At 42.3% G+C, this 18,383-nt stretch overlaps 4 protein-coding genes and 1 long non-coding RNA gene across 6 annotated transcripts in view; 2 read left to right on the top strand and 3 right to left on the bottom strand.

The window, feature by feature from the left end:
- Positions 1-3,586, bottom strand: part of LOC117808044 (collagen alpha-1(XXVIII) chain-like) — a 32,800-nt gene extending 29,214 nt beyond the window's left edge. Inside the window, exon 1 of the mRNA XM_034677483.1 lies at positions 330-3,586. Coding sequence (XP_034533374.1) covers positions 330-346 — 17 coding nt within the window. The 5' untranslated portion in view covers positions 347-3,586. The remainder of the gene's footprint in view (positions 1-329) is intronic.
- LOC117808045 (ATP synthase subunit beta, mitochondrial) lies at positions 1,286-4,663 on the top strand. The gene is made up of 10 exons (XM_034677484.1): positions 1,286-1,425; positions 2,235-2,408; positions 2,496-2,670; positions 2,749-2,870; positions 2,953-3,137; positions 3,221-3,379; positions 3,469-3,591; positions 3,670-3,882; positions 3,966-4,167; positions 4,253-4,663. The coding sequence occupies exons 1-10, from the start codon at positions 1,323-1,325 to the stop codon at positions 4,351-4,353; spliced, it is 1,557 nt and encodes a 518-aa protein (XP_034533375.1). The 5' UTR covers positions 1,286-1,322; the 3' UTR covers positions 4,354-4,663.
- A 784-nt stretch (positions 4,664-5,447) lies between these two features.
- LOC117808207 (retinol dehydrogenase 7-like) lies at positions 5,448-10,031 on the bottom strand. Its single transcript, XM_034677791.1, has 7 exons — positions 9,784-10,031; positions 9,169-9,222; positions 8,594-8,758; positions 7,420-7,734; positions 6,103-6,361; positions 5,848-6,011; positions 5,448-5,770 (listed from the first exon to the last, which is right to left on the bottom strand). The coding sequence occupies exons 4-7, from the start codon at positions 7,730-7,732 to the stop codon at positions 5,547-5,549; spliced, it is 960 nt and encodes a 319-aa protein (XP_034533682.1). The 5' UTR covers positions 7,733-7,734; positions 8,594-8,758; positions 9,169-9,222; positions 9,784-10,031; the 3' UTR covers positions 5,448-5,546.
- LOC117808208 (bile salt export pump-like) overlaps positions 8,394-18,383 on the top strand; it is a 20,072-nt gene continuing 10,082 nt past the window's right edge. Inside the window, exons 1-14 of the mRNA XM_034677793.1 lie at positions 8,394-8,450; positions 13,126-13,214; positions 13,334-13,352; positions 14,349-14,378; positions 14,461-14,512; positions 14,596-14,891; positions 15,046-15,133; positions 15,685-15,818; positions 15,910-16,081; positions 16,563-16,687; positions 16,777-16,951; positions 17,247-17,360; positions 17,479-17,589; positions 17,708-17,833. Of these exons, the coding sequence (XP_034533684.1) occupies positions 13,136-13,214; positions 13,334-13,352; positions 14,349-14,378; positions 14,461-14,512; positions 14,596-14,891; positions 15,046-15,133; positions 15,685-15,818; positions 15,910-16,081; positions 16,563-16,687; positions 16,777-16,951; positions 17,247-17,360; positions 17,479-17,589; positions 17,708-17,833 (1,521 nt within the window). The 5' untranslated portion in view covers positions 8,394-8,450; positions 13,126-13,135. The remainder of the gene's footprint in view (positions 8,451-13,125; positions 13,215-13,333; positions 13,353-14,348; positions 14,379-14,460; positions 14,513-14,595; positions 14,892-15,045; positions 15,134-15,684; positions 15,819-15,909; positions 16,082-16,562; positions 16,688-16,776; positions 16,952-17,246; positions 17,361-17,478; positions 17,590-17,707; positions 17,834-18,383) is intronic.
- Positions 13,226-18,383, bottom strand: part of LOC117808209 — a 10,255-nt gene continuing 5,097 nt past the window's right edge. The window contains exons 5-7 of one of the 2 annotated variants that reach the window (XR_004630184.1): positions 16,755-16,945; positions 16,510-16,656; positions 13,226-14,742 (exon numbers count right to left, since the gene is read on the bottom strand). This is a non-coding gene — a long non-coding RNA (uncharacterized LOC117808209). The remainder of the gene's footprint in view (positions 14,743-16,509; positions 16,657-16,754; positions 16,946-18,383) is intronic. The other variant, XR_004630185.1, reaches the window with a different exon arrangement.

The raw sequence follows: 18,383 nt of genomic DNA, 5'->3' as shown, positions 1-18,383 counted from the left end.
TAAATACACACACACACACACACACACACACACACACACACACACACACACACACATATACATTCATTTTATATATATTTTCATTTTACATGTATACTGTTTGAGTGTTGGGCCTTTCAGATGTGTAGTAAACACATTGATTCTGCTTCAGTGGACCCACTGTAGCTGCAAGTGGAATAACTGCAACCCACCCGCTCTCATCAGAATTCAAACCAATCAAACATCTCTGATCCAGTGTTTGAGTCACTCTGTTTACATGACCTGCCATTAGCCTGCTAACACTTATGTAATAGACAGTCCAGGTAGGCTAACTTTAGCATCTCACTTACTTTATTGAATGCATCATGCACAGATGTAGAGTTTCAGAGATGGTCTCTGTCTTCTCCTTGATGCTTCTTAAACATGTTGCAGCGCTCTTGGTGCATATAGTGTTCCTAATGCAGTCAATGCTCGAGTCCAAGTCAGGTATCCAGACTTGAGTCAGAGTCCTGGAATCAAGTACTGTGACTCTGGGCGCCCCGGAATGTCTTTCAAACCCTGTTATTCTACTTGTGCAGGAGAAAACATTTGGCTACATGAAGTAACAACTACAGAGCTGTGTATAGTTAAAAAGACAAAGCGTTACAGTTTGGAGAAAGTCAGGATGAATCATCTGTCCACAGAGTTGGGCCTCATACATGGCTGGTTATATTTCAGGTCAAAGTCGCGTGGAATGAGCTAAATAATAAAAAATAAATTAAAAAAAAAAACATTGGTATGTCATTTCATAATTAATGCACGGAAGGATTCAAGACTTAGAGGGAGTCCACAGGTTGGACTGGCATACCTTGATAGAATACAGCAGTATTTAATGTTCTTAAAGCTCCTGTTAGTTTTTTTAACTAGGTGTAAAACAGACTGAAAGTAACACTAGTGTTCTATATGACCTACATGATTGTAGTGAAGTGCACACTGCTAACTGCACACCACTAGAAGTTGTGTCTGTCTGAAGCTAGACAAAGACCCCTCCACACCTGGGACATTGTGTACAACCAGGGCAACATCAAAACAGGGACCTCAGAACTGTTTTTTCACGTGAGTCTGGACTAATTGAAGGACTGGTTTTGGTCGTTAGGTTTCCTTGGTGCAAACTTTCTTGAAGACTGTCATTTAGGCCAGCTCTGGAGGGCAGAATCATGGCAGAATGTCAGCTGGATCTTTCAACCAGTGCGCATGCTCAGGACGGGGCTTTTACGTTGCGCGCAGGCGCAGTTGGCCTCAGCGCTCATTCATTATAAAGCCCCCAGTTCCTCTGTCTCTTTCCACCTTCAGCCATTTTGACAATGTTGGGAGCTGTGGGACGCTGCTGCACCGGGGCTCTGCAGGCTCTCAAGCCTGGGGTCCAGCCCCTGAAAGCCCTCGTTGGATCCCCAGCGGTCCTGTCTCGTAAGTCCTGCATGCTTGGTGCTTTTGATCGAAATCGGAACGAGAAAAGAGGCGTTTACGCGCCTGTCAGAAGGGCAGGGGGAGCTACTGCTAGCAACACGCTGGCTGCGCTCTGCCGGTGGCGTAGCAGGCCATGACATATAAATGTTAAATTTGAACTCCTCAGGAGCCTTATTAAAATGTCAAATTAGTACATATGCATATAATCGCAGTTATTGACAGGTGTCATGCAGCAGGAAGTTGCTCTGCTGTGTTTTTCTTGAGCTAGCAGGAATGACCTTTCTAATGACATGAGGCTGCTAAGCTAGCATTACAAGCTGCCGAGCAGATTAGCAAGGTTACACACTGTTCTGCAGCACGTTTATACACTTAAAGAAACTAACAGACAGAATTAAAGCTCTGAGATCATGAGACACTGTAAATGTGATGTCATTGAACGCACCTCGGCTGTCTTTAAGGCCAACATTAGCTTTAGCCCCATTCATCTGTCAATCTCTCCACGTAAACCTTATATATTGGTATTACAGCAGATTAATATACAGATATATCCACCCAGTTTAGTCCACTTAATGTTAGAAACTCCCAAACACTCACTCTTTATCTACTTTCTGAGCTGTGTTGTAGTTTCACCCTTAATTCCCCCTGACATTGAGACGTAACGTGAAGGTGCGCAGTTGTGTCTTCTCTCTCTCAGGCACGTTAAAGCAAACATTCTGGGACATTAGAGACCACAAAGACCCCAGGGGGACACCAAGGTCATGCTTGTAGCACCCTTGAGCTAAACTAGCACCCTGTGTCTGTCTTTCCAGGCAGAGACTATGTCGCACCTGCTGCTGCTGCCGCCGTCGCCAATGGCCGCATTGTGGCTGTCATCGGTGCCGTCGTCGACGTCCAGTTCGACGAAGGCCTCCCCCCCATCCTTAACGCCCTGGAAGTGAGCGGCCGCGAGGCCAGGCTAGTCCTGGAGGTGGCACAGCATCTTGGTAAGCATTTCAAATGACACTTTAACAACAAGCACTTCTTTTTAAAGGAGAATGACGTCATTAAAACATTGTTGTTGTGTGTCTCAGGGGAGAACACAGTGCGTACTATTGCTATGGATGGTACTGAGGGTCTGGTGCGTGGGCAGAAGGTTCTGGATACTGGTGCTCCCATCAGAATCCCAGTGGGTCCAGAGACCCTTGGCAGGATTATGAATGTCATTGGCGAGCCCATTGATGAGAGGGGTCCCATCTCCACCAAGCAGTGAGTGACCTTTTTAAGCACAAATAAATAACATTGGAAGGAACAAAGAGCGTCAGTTTTGTTCCTTTGCTTTCACAGGACTGCACCCATCCATGCTGAAGCCCCTGAGTTCACTGACATGAGTGTGGAGCAGGAGATTCTGGTCACTGGCATCAAGGTGGTGGATCTGCTGGCCCCCTACGCCAAGGGAGGAAAGATTGGTACGTGTTCCAGCTTGAATACCCCTGCAGTAGGATGTAGAACGCCTGATTGTAAATAAACCCTTCATTCTCCTGCTCTCAGGTCTCTTCGGTGGTGCTGGGGTGGGCAAGACTGTGTTGATCATGGAGCTGATCAACAACGTCGCCAAGGCCCATGGTGGTTACTCCGTGTTCGCCGGTGTGGGCGAGCGTACCCGCGAGGGAAATGACTTGTACCACGAGATGATTGAGTCCGGTGTCATCAACCTGAAGGACACCACCTCCAAGGTGACGAGTCTTTCAAGCCGCACATGTTGCACGCTTGAGCAGCAAACATAAAACGCTTACCCTCTGCTTTGAATCCTTGCTAGGTGGCGCTGGTGTACGGACAGATGAACGAGCCCCCAGGTGCCCGTGCCAGAGTGGCTCTGACTGGACTGACTGTGGCCGAGTATTTCCGTGACCAGGAGGGTCAGGATGTGCTGCTCTTCATTGACAACATCTTCCGTTTCACACAGGCTGGCTCTGAGGTCAGTATCTGGTCCATCACGTCTGCTGTTTGGCGAGGTTTCCTCAAATCTTGGTCGCGGATGTCATGATTTCTTTGCGTGCTTTTCAGGTGTCTGCTCTTCTGGGTCGTATCCCCTCTGCTGTGGGTTACCAGCCCACTCTGGCCACTGACATGGGTACCATGCAGGAGAGAATCACCACCACAAAGAAGGGTTCCATCACATCTGTGCAGGTAAAAACAAACAAACATCAGACTACATCAAGTGGCTTTTTAAAGATATGGTATTAACTGGACTCCCTCCTCTTCTAGGCCATCTATGTGCCCGCTGATGATCTGACTGATCCCGCCCCTGCCACCACCTTCGCTCACTTGGATGCCACCACTGTGTTGTCCCGCGCCATCGCTGAGTTGGGCATCTACCCCGCCGTGGATCCCCTCGATTCCACCTCCCGTATCATGGACCCCAACATTGTCGGATCAGAGCACTATGATGTTGCCCGTGGCGTGCAGAAAATCCTCCAGGTTTGTGGTCCAAGCTTTTCAAAACTTCTTATCTGGTGACAAATTAAGAAAACAAGGCTGATGAGTTTCTTTTTCTTCTGTAGGACTACAAATCCCTGCAGGATATCATTGCCATCCTGGGTATGGATGAGTTGTCTGAGGAGGACAAACTCACAGTGGCCCGCGCCCGTAAGATCCAGCGCTTCCTGTCCCAGCCCTTCCAGGTGGCCGAGGTCTTCACCGGCCACATGGGCAAGCTGGTGCCCCTCAAAGAGACCATCAAGGGCTTCCAGAGCATCCTGGGTGGTACGTTCATCACACACACACATCAAACTTTCTCCCTCTTAACTTCATCACAGTGCTAATTCCATGCTTCTTTCACCCCTTGTAGGCGTGTACGATCCTCTCCCCGAGCAGGCCTTCTACATGGTGGGCCCCATCGAGGAGGTCGTCCAGAAAGCCGAGAAGCTCGCCGAGGAGCACTCAAGCTAAACAATCTGTGGAGGGGAGAAAACAGAAGGAGAGGGGGTTCTGCGGTTAGGAGCACTTGGTTTGTAAAACATGTCAAAAAATTCAAATGTACCTGTCTCGTCATCCTGAAAGAAAGTTCTATTTAATGTTTCCAATGAAAGATGGAATAAAACACTGTCTTTACATAAAAACAGCTTGTCAACTGTATATTTCCTCTAGGCTTTTAATAGTTGTACACTCTGACCACAAGATGGCAGCGCTGAGCTGTGTTGAGCTTTATGAACTTTGTTGCAGCTTGTCATGCTGAAATAAAACGGTGGACAAACAACTGGATGAGTGTTTGCTTCAACTAATTACATGGAGGCAGTGAGGGGTGTTTGCATAGCTTGATATCCTTAATGTTATTAAGATCAAAGGTCACCAAATAAAGGCTGACAGATGTTCCAGCTAGCTTAATAACACCAAAACAGTGCAAAGACAACGCATCAAATGCTGAAGCTGTTATGAAAACTATAAGCTAATTTCAAATTTGATGCTTTAACAAAAGTTGGGCCAGAGATGACAAAACACTGACACAGTTGGCTAAAAAACACCTGAAGGAGCATCTTTCAACTCTGTTAATTATCAACAAGTGAGTCACAATAAAAAGGGCAATCAAAAGAGGACGAGTCTCTCTGAACTATCTACTCATGTAATCTGAGTAGTGAACTTCTTCCATCATGTTCCTCCAGTGAAATCAATCATCTGTGTTATATGATGTCATAAAAAAAGAGAATCTGGAGAAATCTCTGTACAAAAGGGACAAGGCCCAAAACCATAACTACATTCAAAACAGGCATGACTCTGGAGTGGAGGTGACTGCATGGGCAGGTTAGAACTTAAAGGAGCATATCTTTTTCAGAACACCATATTTTAGCCTAGTTGGTTTTAGTACATTGAGGTCATGAGAAAGCCCTGCTCTATATTCTTTCACAATAAAGTCTGCATTAACGTGATTGTTATCCCTCTTTCACCTTCACACATCCTTATCCTCAAGGTCAGCAACAGTTTGAACCTGTAGATAAGATTACCTGAAAAATGGGAGGAGAAGGGAAACAAAGACACTGACGAAGTCGTTCTTTAAACAGGTTTTTAATGTCTGTTACAAAAAAGTGCACAAGAAAGAAAGTTTTGGTTTTACTGCATTGAACGTGCACACTGGCATAAAAAATACATTATTGTCTGGGCTTGGCGATAGGTATGGCCTCTTTGCTCATGATGTAATCGCTCACACAGGATGGCATGTACGACAGAGGCAGCCAGAACAGCTTGGCGTCCCAGCCTGGAGAGTAGCGTGAGCGGGGCCGGACAGCGGACACGGCGTGCTCCATGCAGTTCACCACCTTCATCAGGTCTCCATCGCTGAGCTTTGCGACTTTATCTGAAATGACGTCTAATGCTGCGAGGAGGAGGAATAAAGACATGTAGGTGAAATGAAATAAGGACACATGAAGAAGAAAGATGGCGGACGCTTACATTTCTGCAGGTATTCGGTGCCATAGTCATCTTTGACATCCTTAGGCAGCCTCTCCCAGATAGTTTTGACGTTGTTGCTCAGGATGCCAACATCCGTCACGTTTGTTTTGAAGAAGCCCGGCTCAATGCAGAGGACTCTCACACCAAATGGGTCCATATTTAACCTACGTTCAAAATGTTTATCAGTGTTTGCGTGCAAAGTACAGAATCCTTGACATACTTACAAATAATTAATATCCCGGGTTAATGTTTTACCTGAGGCTGTCGTTGAAAGCCTCCACGCCGTACTTAGAGATGGTGTACGGTCCTCCTGTGACGCTGATCCTGCCGAACACGCTGGCTACGTTCACCACACGTCCCCTCGCCCTCTTGATCAGAGGCAGGACGCTCAGGGTCACGGCGATGACCCCGTTCAGGTTCACATCCAGCATGGATTTGTAGTCGTCGATGGTGAGCCAGTCGCAGGGGGCGGAGGGAACGGACACGCCTGCGTTGTTCACAACAGCCCATAATCCTAAGAGGAACAAATAGAAGGAACAAGGTCAATGAAGGATATTCACACTTAGCCTACAATTCAGGAGCACTTTGATCCTGAACGAGAGCAGAGTTCATACTGCAGGAGAGATGGAGAGTGGCTGCTACTTTACATGCTTAAGAAACAGTATGTACTTAGTATGCACATACAATGTTAAATGATTAGCTTGAAAGTACCATCTATGATCAGATTAAATGTCAAACATGTTTAAAATTATATTTTATTAGTTCACATAATAACTCCTGCTAATAAGCACAAAGTAAAATTAAGGCTAAATACTGGACAAACTACAATTACTCAACACTTTAGCATGCTAGCAATGCAAATTTGCTTTAAAAAATGTTAATTTTGTGCTTATGATGCTAACAGTGACGTTTCATGAGTTAGTATTAACTTGACAGGAATAGAATTTAGTCCTTAAACAAAATATTGGAAATAATCACAAGTGTTCGCCATTTTTTTTTATAAAGTTACAATTTTGTTCTCATAAATGTAAGGCTTTAATTGCAAAATCTCACATTTTTGTGTCTATAAAGTGTTGCTTATACTCTGTCATAGATAGTAATGGTTTATCAGTTAGAATTAATATGACAGGCACTTTGTTTTTAAATAAAGTTTGGGAGAAAAGACTTAAATTTAACATTTTATATTGTACAACAGTTAACATTGACATTCAAAACCAAGCACTTTAAGAAATTCCACATTTCAAACCTTGCTAATTGTTAACCCAAAACACAGTAAATCTAACACTGATGGTCATGTTTTAACTTAACAGGCATTTGGTCATGAAACAAAGTAGTGGGCAACACGATGTCTACCAGTGATCTCTCCCTAAGGCTAAAGATTCTGTTGTGTTAGTGTGTGAATTTGCTCAACAAGCATTTGGTCCTTAAAACAAAGTATTTAAAAGAAACTGATAACTGAAGTCATAACGAGGAGACCATGAGTTCCTGTTCAAACTTGCATGATCATCATTCTCAAAGTTGTTGAGATACTTCAGTCTTGCCCAACAAGAACAAAACAATCTCAACACTCACCCCAGTCTCCGACTTTGTCCTTGATCATTGCTGCAACTTTATTAATGCTTTCCTTTGACCGGACATCCAGGTGTGCCGTGGTCAGCTTGCTCGAGCAGGACTTCTTCAGATCCTCTTCTCCCTTCTCAGTGAAACAAGAGGCGATGACTCTGAACCCCTGCTTGTCCAGGTGGCGGGCCAGGAGGCTCCCGAAGCCACTGTCGCAGCCTGTGATGTATACATACTTGTTGCCCTTGTCCGGGACCCTGGGCAGCTCCTTGACCCAGCGGTACAGGTAGTAGAGGACCACCAGTCCCAGGAGGTACAGAAACATGACTGCAGGAACAGAGAGGGAGACTGTTACCTCCACTCAGCACGGAGTTTGAGCCGCACTGAGCCAAGTGAGGTGGTATGTGGCAATCATGTGTTGTGTAAGGGAAAGATAAACTGATTGAGTCATGTGGAGCAGATTTCTCAGATTAAGCATTGCCTCTCCTGTACTCCCTCTGCTGTATACCCAGGGTATAATCGACCACCATACTCTTAATATTGTTGAGAAGTTCTACTCAGAACGGTCTCATAGCTAAGTTTAAAAGCCCAGAGTTTGTTGTGTGGATACAGCAGCCTCCTCCACTGTTGCATTAGTGAATGTTTGTTAGTATTGAACGCAGCTCTACTGCTATCCCCTCGCAAAACTATCTAGGACCATTTCTTCATTTTGTATCCACTATAACTGAACTGTTCAAAGTCAGTGACTCTCAGATGAAGTAGCAAAGTGAATGAGTGCCGACAAAAAGACTGCATGAAAGAAAAAATGTTGTTTGTGACCTTCAATGGACGAGAATAAAAGGCTGTGTGCCACCCAACCTTGGTCTCCTCTATCTCGCCATTCAGTTACAGTAACAAACACTGATCTGAGTCACTTCACTCAGCAATCAAAGTTTAATTTCATGGTTTAATCTGAAATGTGAAGCTGGTGCAGTCTGGACCTTTGTCTGTTGTGCAAACTGCAGTCATCCACTCCTGGATGAAGTATGAACCTCCACTGAACGGTAATGGATTTCACAGCTGTGTCTTTTTTTTTGTTTTGATGATGATTACTGAAGTACTTCTGGTCATTATAATACAAGTTATGAATGAATTATCATGATATCCCTGTGTCCACATAACTAACTAACATACTAAGATGTCATACCTGTTGTGCAGAGGGCTTCCTGCGCAGTCTCAGCGGACAGTTCAATACCACAGTTGTGTAACCTGCAGTCTAGACGGAGCGCAAACTCTCTATTTCACAAATAGAAGAGCTGCAGGACAATGTGTATGAGCTGCAGCTGAGGGCAAACGGACAGGCGCCACCTATCTGCAAGAAGAGTGATAGATAGTGTCAGAGATTTGACTTCAGGGTGAAAAGTGACTTAAAAACAGTCAAGTAAATAAAAGTACGCTTTTATAACGACCACCCCCAAAATAAAGAATTAAATAGATCAATAGAAATTGTATAATACATTTAAATGACTTCACACACTTAATGAATTTCAAAATAAAGCTGTTGTAACTCATAGTTTCCATGTAAAAACTGTTTTGCAAAATAATGGCATTTACAGCCTTCATCTATGGAGGCCCTGAGTGGACATGTATCCATACACATTTTAATCTCTTGATAATAAGACAATTTTAGTTTTCTCAGGTTATCTATTGAATGCATGACCCTCATTACTGGCATTCTCAGAGTTGCAAAAAAACAACCACAAAGAAATAGCCTCAGTTTACCTCATTAGAGTGGGTGATGTTAGCATAGCATTGTGCAGCCTTTTGTTTTGTTTCCTAGACCAGCAGAAAATTACAAAACAGCGTTAGTATCTTGAGATAATAACATGACTAACATATGCATCGTAAATCACAAGAAAAATAAGTCAGGGTCTCGAGAAAACAACTCAAACTAGCTAGCTAACACCTGAAAACTAGTGCTGTTGGCTTAAGATAGCTCGTTAAACTGCATAAGTACACTAACTAAATGAGTCAACATCTCTGGAGAAGCACAGGAATGGCTCAGGTACATTCATTTTTCAGAGTAAAATATTCACCACTAGAGTTTAGTCAAGTTTAAGATATTACAAACTAAAAATATCAGAGTAATGTAACATTTTGTATCAACTCCAGACGCACATGATGGCAACATTTAGACTTTCAACAACACAATTTTAGCATAACTTCTCCACTCCCTGCACCATAAGGCTCATTGAAATCTGAATCTAAATGTTTAGCCCCCAAGAAGCATACACAATCAAAAGTTAGTTAAACCAGAACCTCACATACTGATACATTAATTTATGGAGTTATTTCTAAGCTGAAAAGGTGTTGGCAAACAACTGAGTGGCTACTTACTCGTGTAGCAGACAGGAGACACTTCCAGAAGCTGTGTTCCTTTCCTCCTGATAGAAATAGCTCCAATATTGACTTATTTTAGCATATGTTGCAAAGTGTCCCACACTTTAAATGTTTTCAAACCCTTGAGCTTGAAACAGAAGCTCGCCTCGAGCGCTGGTCTGTGTGAAGGGGTGCTGCTGGATGTTGTTTACTTTGGTGCCTCACATATTCAGAGTTACACTTGGACCTCCTCTTTCCATTGAGTGAAAGCAGCTGTGACCTATTTATGTTGAAATATAACATACATGAAGCCTGGACAGCTGCCTAAACCAATACAGAGTTAGCAGTGTTAATGGTAGGAGGGAAACAAGCTGCTTCCTATATCCTCTTGTTATCTGACTGATAACGACATTTAATGAGTGGAAAGAATGCTGTGTTCATGTCTTCTTGGATTGACCGAAAAAGTGTTTTCACACATATGAATCTATAATAATGTAATACAACTCAATTAAAGAACATATCCTCTATGCAAAATGATCCTTTACATATGTGAACTTATTACCCTTCAAACCAGAAATACAGGTTGTTTCTTTACAGTCAACATAACTGTTCCCAAGGGTGCCACCAATAGGCCGTGTTGCTTTTCTTCCATTTCACCACAAGATGGCAGCAGTGCTGTTTGGTAATACATTTCAACTCTACCAGATCCTGCCTTCAAGGACTCCTCTGAAAGGCTATGTCCAATATAAAAGTGTTAATGCTAAAAGCCTGTATTGGGTATTTTACAAACAGGAAAACAACATATTAAGTAAAGCTACTAAATTAGCCTAACATGGAGTTCACACACACCTCTAAATATCTCATGACTACTGAGGAAACAGAACATTTGGACCTCCTTTACATGCATTTAACGTTATTTTGGTAAACGAGAACAGTTTCACTTTGGATGTTTTTCCCCTTCAAAATAAAATTGGAACTCAAGCTCAAACCTTAAAAAGCTACCTCAGAAATGTGTGCATTTGATGTCATTACATATTTAAGCATTCAAATGTTACTAACCTCACCTTTAACCTGATGAATACGATACTTTACAAATGATCTTTTCCTTTAAATGTCATCCTCTCTTAATTTTCTGACTGCTTTTGAAAGCGGCAGTGAATGACCTGAAGTTCATTACCATCAGAGAGCAGTCAGTTGTTTTCATGACTAATCCTGTTGAAAACTACTTCTTAATTCTAAAAATACAGGCCTGTTTTGCTCAAACTCAATGATAAACATTGGATATTGAATGTTAGAATGGGGGTACTTGTGACATTGCAGTGTGAGTGTCCATATTTCACTTCTTAATTTCTCTCTCAGCATTCAACGTTTTCTCGAATAAAGTACTGAGCCGAACTTCTCTCTGGGTTAATTAAGGTCTACTGGCATTTTAATTTATAATTAGTATGAAATGAAATCCATTCTTAAAGTTGTTTGCTTCGACGTGAAATAAGAAGACAGAAGTCTGCACGTATTGCGCTGACCAGGAAGCTGACGGGGGTGACGACCTCTGGGACAAAATGCTTAGATGTCAACACACTGTTTCCACTCCTGCTTCAATAAATAGTGTGACTAAAACACTGCAGTGTTGATAAAAAGCACACAATGTAACACAAGATAAGTAGGTAAGGGTCATTAAGTTAGTGAAGTGGGTCAATGATGCCAAATAGAAGTTCTAGTAAACGCAGGCAGATATAGATCTCCATGGTTCGGCAGGAGCTTTGTCCTGTCTGCCATAGCACTCCTTAACAAAATGCCCAAGTAATGTGTCCTGTGTGTTATATGTGTCCGGTGTGTATATATGTGGGTTGATGTGCACCATTTCTTTCTTTAAAGGTTACAAAGTCTGGCATTAGAGGACTTTTAAAGATTGCAAATCAAGTTAACGTATTAGCTGTAGCCCTTTTGACGATATCAGATACAGACACAGCTGTAACGTGATGACAGCTTTCCTCATAACATAACAGTCTAACTAATTGAGGGTTAAACATGTATTTACTGACAAATTCTGAAATTGCATTTAGCTTAATGGGAGCTAGCTTGAACCATTAGTTTTGCATATTTAATGTGCGTGTAATAGATATCAGCAACATGGCAATAAAATCAGTTCTTAAAGCGGTTTGTTTCAGGGTGAAATAAGAAGACAGGAGCCCGCACTAACACTGACCAGGAAGCTGACAGGGGGCAACGACCTCTGGCACAAAGTGCTTGGATGTCAACAAATTGCTTCCACTCCTGCTCCAGTAAAAAGTAAAGCTAAATCTCTACGGGATGTGACTTTTCTGAAGAACTGTGTGGTTTTGGGATATATTTAAATAATATTTAAGCTATATTTGAATAGCTTGCATTAGCAAGGATACGCTACCTTTCATACTCATGGGTAGTATGAAAGGAAGAGTGGGTGAGGCTGTAGCAGCGTGACTCAAAAGAAAGAGACAATTCTGATTTAAAAATGCTAAAGTCTTTGTTTTGAGGAGAACTAAAGCTTTCAAACTCCCCTAAAGTCAAGTTAATCCTTACAAATCATGTGACAGACTTGGAGATATAAGCTGCCTCACCTGTATGTAAGCTAGCGTAACAACCTTGGAACTTTTCGTGTCTATGAACAACTAGATATAACTTTTATTCATGTTACTTTCCCTGGGCTTTCTTTTCTTTCAGAGCATTAGCCTTTAACAATTTCAAATTTCTCAGAAGTATTACATAATGCTCCTTTAAAGCTACCACCTCTGTGAGTACTACCGTCACGTTCAGCTGGTAAGGGTGCAGAAAACAGAGCAGGGCCTCCACAAGCGAGATGTTTGCCCGGTGAGGTCACTGACCTCCCCCGCAGCATAAACCGACAGGACACTTACCCTTAAACAAAACACTCTGACCCCGAGTTCCAACCACAGAAAATTCTGTTCAATAAGAGCACGTGAATCTCTCCCAAGGTACACAGTGTGGTCCTTCACCTGAGTGACGAGCCGCAGAAACTACAACTGCATGTCAAGACACTGGACTTAATTATAGGAGAGCTGTCGTTTCTTCTGCTTTGATTCAAATTCACTCCTTTTTTTTCAGTACGGATGATTAGTTTTAATGAAAAATAACAAGATATTTTTCTCTTAAAAAGGAAACAAGCAGGTAAGTCTGTCACTTCTGGGCATAATAGGCTATCTCACGACTGAGATGTCACAATCAAAAGATTTTTAAAGTCTCCTTGAATGCTAAAAATAGAAAAAAAGCACTCTCACATGAGATTTAGAGTTTGACGTGACAGTTATAAACTAATTATTCTGTGTTTGGACTTCTGAAATGTGCTCTTTGTGCCTTTCCTAGATGAGTCGACATGCCGAGTGGATCAGTGAAATTGCAGAGCATTAAAAAACTGGGACAGGAGAACCAGAGCTATGAGTTTTCAGACGAAGGTAAGGCATTATTAAGTTGAAATTTCCACTTTATTTAATATACATGGGAAAAGATTCAGTGATATGTCATTATACTTAAAAGAATATCAAAATGTATATGTTTCATTCTTGTGTTGCAGAACCAGCTGGTTCCTACATGTAAGTACAGAGTTCTTTGTTTTCATCAGGTGTTGATTTTCGAGGGTTGATGAGTTGAATGAGTTCTTAAACATGCTTTGGACAAACGTGACAGTCACCCTCTTCACGTGAAATGTAGTAGCTAGAAAGAGATACATTATCTCCGTGAAGGTCAATGACAGCAGCCATGTGTACCTGTATGTGAGTGTAGACCTAAACACGTCTATCTTGTGGTTTCAAAGCACTGCTGTATCAAAGCTTACACTTTCAAGTCAGTGTGTTCACTAATGCATGAGTCATAATCCTTTAATGCGTGAATTAATGTACCAGTAAATCACATTGGTACCAGAAAGAAACAATTTAGCCCTTTTAAGTTAATGTGACAAGTTAATGCTTCATTAAGTTGGCCCTGAGAGGTCAATGCAGTGCAACATAAACATGGTGCATAGAAATGTTAAAAAGGGAAGCTTTTTAAAAAGTAATTAGAGTAAAAAAATAAAAAAATAAAAACTGCTAATGTAAAAAGATGAGAATTGAGTTTGTTGTAGTTCTGTGTCTGTATTTAGTGTATGACTCCTGTAGTTATGTGTCTGTATTTAGTGTATGACTCCTGTAGTTCTGTGTCTGTATTTAGGTATGAGTCCTATAGTTATGTGTCTGTATTTAGGTATGAGTCCTATAGTTATGTGTCTGTATTTAGGTATGACTCCTGTAGTTATGTGTCTGTATTTAGTGTATGACTCCTGTAGTTATGTGTCTGTATTTAGTGTATGACTCCTGTAGTTATGTGTCTGTATTTAGTGTATGACTCCTGTAGTTATGTGTCTGTATTTAGTGTATGACTCCTGTAGTTATGTGTCTGTATTTAGGTATGACTCCTGTAGTTCTGTGTCTGTATTTAGGTATGACTCCTGTAGTTATGTGTCTGTATTTAGGTATGACTCCTGTAGTTCTGTGTCTGTATTTTTCTTAAGTTTTCTGTATTTCTGCATGTTCATGTCTTTGGTTTCTTTGCAGGAGCATGACAACATCCAAAGAGGATGAGAAGTGAGTCAAAGCAAACAACAGAAGCTGATGATACTTTGTAATTCACTTTGTGTGAAAATTGACTGAACTTCATTCTTCACAGAGGGAAAGAAAATGCAGAGCTGCCAGCCATAAGGGTCGGCTTCTTTCAGCTGGTAAAACACTCTTCCCATTCATTTTTTACTATGTAACTCTGGCTCTGATGTCTTTGTGACCTTTGTGTTTTGCGTCTGTCCAGTTCCGCTTTGCCTCATGCAACGAGGTGCTGATGATGGTGATGGGAAGCGTGTGCGCGGTGCTGCACGGCTCGGCCCAGCCCCTCATGCTGCTGGTGTTCGGCCTGCTCACAGACACCTTCATCGAGTACGACATCGAGCTGAACGAGCTGAGGGATGACAGGAAGGAGTGTGTGAACAACACGATCCAGTGGAAGAGGAACTACACTGAAGTGTTTGAACAGAACCAGACAGGCTGGGGCCTCATGAACAATGCAACATGGGAGATGCTGACACCTCTGACGCCGAGGTCGTGTGGGTGAGTGTGTGGTGAAAAATGCATGAGATGGACTTCTTTGTACATCTAACATCATGTAAGATGTGATTTTAAAAGTTTTACATCCCTGTTGGAGTGTTTATGTGGTTTTGTATCCCTTACATAAGATTACTTTACTGTATCATCTTTCTTTCAGGGTTCTCGACATTGAATATGAAATGACCCTGTTTGCCTTCTATTATGTTGGAATTGGAGCAGCTGTGTTCTTGCTGGGATACTTCCAGGTTGGTTTTAAATTTCGTTTTTGTCATACAAAGCCTTTCATCTAAAATTAGAAGAGCCCGTGTCATCCTTGTGACATCAAACCAAGTCAATTAGCATATGACGATCTGATCCTATCATCTGCTGCTGCATGGAAGGGCTTTGTTCAAAAATGGTGCATGGCATGAGATCATCTGCATATAGTAGGATCCCTGAATCCTTTTGGTAACAATTGAGACGACGTTGTTATAACAAACCTCCAAAATATAAGAAAAATGATTGGAAAGAGCTCAAAAACATCCCACACTCTGATCAGCCACTCTACTGATTGGTAGGGTGTAGCCTGATTCCAGACTTGTCATATTTGTCCAAATAATCCTCAAGTGTGTGGTGTCAATACGACTAATTTACTGCTACTGACCGAGTCCAACACCTCCTGACCTAGCATTGTAAATATCAAACATGTTTGAGCCAGAGTGGACAGTAAAGACATCATTTCCTAATGTTACAAAAGAAAAATTCAGACTGCTTTATTGTCAATTAAAGTCTCAAATCTCTCTTTCTAACCTCCTAGATCTCCCTATGGGTGACAGCAGCTGCCAGACAGATCCAGCTCATCAGGAGGATGTACTTCAGTAAAGTGATGAGGATGGAGATCGGCTGGTTTGACTGCACGTCTGTTGGGGAGCTCAACACACGCATGTCAGAGTGAGTGTACGATGACGACACCACGGCTGGTTCGTTGGAGTATTTTGGTCGTGTGTATTGATGTGTTACAGCAGCTCTGTCTGTATTGCAGTGATATCAACAAGATCAATGACGCCATGGCGGACCAGGTCGCTATTTTCCTGCAGCGCTTCACTACATTCGTGTGTGGGTTCTGTGTTGGATTCGTAAAAGGATGGAAGCTAACACTCGTCATTGTCGCGGCAAGTCCACTGATTGGTCTTGGAGCTGGTCTCATGGCTTGGGTGAGACACGACTTCCCTTGACTTGTTAGCTGGGCTGTTGCTGTTGACTTATCTTAATCATACTAGTCTGTACTGGTTTCTTGTTTTTCTGGTGAGTCTCAGTTTCACTGTAAATAGTAAACTACACTGAGGCTTCACTCTGGCTTACTTCTGCACTATGAACCCAAACATGACAGATTTTCTTGCAACCAATGGGTGTTAAGTTTGCCAAAATAACATCATGCTGCAGGGTTTTATGAAGTAGAGGAGGATGGTGCTTGTTTGTGAAATTTTTCATCTTAAAACGACTATTAGGAACACTTTTTATTGAGAAAAATAAATGGGGCTGTCCAACAACCATAAGTGTTCCTTTACTCATTTTGAGACCCGCCTACATTTGTACAGATTAGCTTGACTCAACCATTTGACATGATTAAAATGAGTCTTACTTGATGTCTCTTCAGCTCTCTGTATCCTTTGTACCCCTCTGCTCTTCCTGTAGTTCGTGGCTAAGCTAACAGGCTTGGAGCTGCAGGCGTACGCCAAAGCTGGGGCCGTAGCCGACGAGGTCCTCTCCTCCATCAGGACGGTGTCTGCTTTTGGTGGAGAGTTCAAAGAAGTGCAGAGGTAAATCACCAGATTAAAGATGATGTCATTCTAGCATTTTGTGTGTTATATAACTGCACTGATTTACCTCTTTCCGCCTTCCTTCGCAGGTACGACAAGAACTTGATCTCGGCGCAGAGCATGGGCATCAGGAAGGGTCTCATCATGGGCTTCTTCACCGGGTACATGTGGATGATTATCTTTCTGTGCTATGGGCTGGCCTTCTGGTACGGCTCCGGTTTGGTGGTGGATGCTCAGGAGTACACACCTGGAACACTCCTGCAGGTATCACAATGATTAGCATCACAGCAAATGGGACATCCTCCTTGCAATTATTTCCTGTCTTTTTTAACATCTGGTGGTTTCATTTTCTTAGAGGGAAGTTTCTGAGCCACATCTTTTCATCTTCCACAAATTACCCTTAAATTTTATCGTTCCTTACTTCAGCTTTGATCAATAACCTTAAAAAATGCAGCTTTGATGAAATCATCAGACAGGAAAACTATCTTAAAATGGGATTCCATCATTTTTCTGAGCGTTCTGACTTTGTAAAGGTTCTTCTTACAATCTTTTATTCCAGGTCTTCTTTGGCGTCCTGATAGCAGCTATGAATTTGGGCCAAGCCTCCCCATGTCTGGAAGCGTTCGCCGCCGGCCGAGGCGCCGCCACCATCATCTTTGAGACCATTGACAGAGTGCAGATGCTTTATGTTCTAATTTTTCACCATTCTGATCCTTACAAGGCGATGCATCTTCACAGGAAGCCATTATCTCTTATTGACAAGTCTCATTTTTCAAATGTGTCACTGTTAGGAGCCGCAGATTGATTGTTTATCTGAGGCTGGATACAAGCTCGACAGGGTCAAAGGAGATATTGAGTTTCACAATGTGACCTTCTACTACCCCTCAAGACCCGAAGTCAAGGTACGCGTGTGCTTGTAATTTATTACCGTACATGACTTTCGCTCTAATCTGATTTCAGGGAACAGTTTAACAGATTGTTATTGACCTTTCTCTGTAAGAAAGATATTTCTGTCTCTAGATCTTGGACCAGCTCAGTGTGCCGGTGAAGTCAGGGGAGACTACGGCCTTTGTGGGCCCGAGTGGAGCAGGAAAGAGTACAGCTGTTCAGCTCATTCAGCGCTTCTACGACCCTAAAGAGGGAATGGTAGGTTTGACTATATTGCTGCTCACAAAGTGTAGACCACGTAATGCTGGTTTCATGATAATCAAGTAGTGTTTGCTCTAACCATGAGGTGGAGCAGAAATATGCCCAAAACAAAAATGTCACAATGAAACCCAAATGGCTGACTTTCTGTTGAGTTAACACTATGGGCACAATAGACTTTTTTTATTCTTTGCCATGATAGAAATTTGTACCAAATTTCACACAGTAAGGCTGTAATTTTAAAATGTCTATGGGATGCTATTCAGCTATTTTGCCCCAGCTTATCTTAACAGCAATGCCGCATGTGCACTTCTTCCACCTCTGGTTTGTGTGTTTAGTTTCTTCAGATTTGAGCATGTTTAGCCCCTAAACTGTGATTCCATTCATCAAAGATAAAGGAATAGAGTTCTTGCTCTGTGTGGTGCTAATAAGCGATGCTCATGATGTTTTGTTCTGATTCTTTTATCAGGGTCCCTTCTGAAATCAAAGATTCCTCAAAGACTCTCCGTAGCTGCCACCTCCTTCCTTTTAAGCTTTTTTTTTAAGCCGT

This window comes from Notolabrus celidotus, chromosome 24, assembly GCF_009762535.1.
Source record: "Notolabrus celidotus isolate fNotCel1 chromosome 24, fNotCel1.pri, whole genome shotgun sequence".
In the NCBI taxonomy this organism is placed as follows: domain Eukaryota; kingdom Metazoa; phylum Chordata; class Actinopteri; order Labriformes; family Labridae; genus Notolabrus; species Notolabrus celidotus.
This window is presented reverse-complemented; position numbering and strand designations above follow the sequence as displayed.

Excerpts from the sequence above, each read along its gene's own strand:
- LOC117808045 (XM_034677484.1), top strand. The coding sequence starts at position 1,323 with ATGTTGGGAGCTGTGGGACGCTGCTGCACCGGGGCTCTGCAGGCTCTC. Across the intron at positions 2,409-2,495 it reads GGAGGTGGCACAGCATCTTG|GGGAGAACACAGTGCGTACT; the intron begins GTAAGCATTTCA and ends TGTGTGTCTCAG. Across the intron at positions 2,671-2,748 it reads GGTCCCATCTCCACCAAGCA|GACTGCACCCATCCATGCTG; the intron begins GTGAGTGACCTT and ends TTGCTTTCACAG.
- LOC117808207 (XM_034677791.1), bottom strand. The coding sequence starts at position 7,732 with ATGTTTCTGTACCTCCTGGGACTGGTGGTCCTCTACTACCTGTACCGC. Across the intron at positions 6,362-7,419 it reads GGACAAAGTCGGAGACTGGG|GATTATGGGCTGTTGTGAAC; the intron begins GTGAGTGTTGAG and ends TGTTCCTCTTAG. Across the intron at positions 5,771-5,847 it reads CACCGAATACCTGCAGAAAT|CATTAGACGTCATTTCAGAT; the intron begins GTAAGCGTCCGC and ends TCCTCCTCGCAG.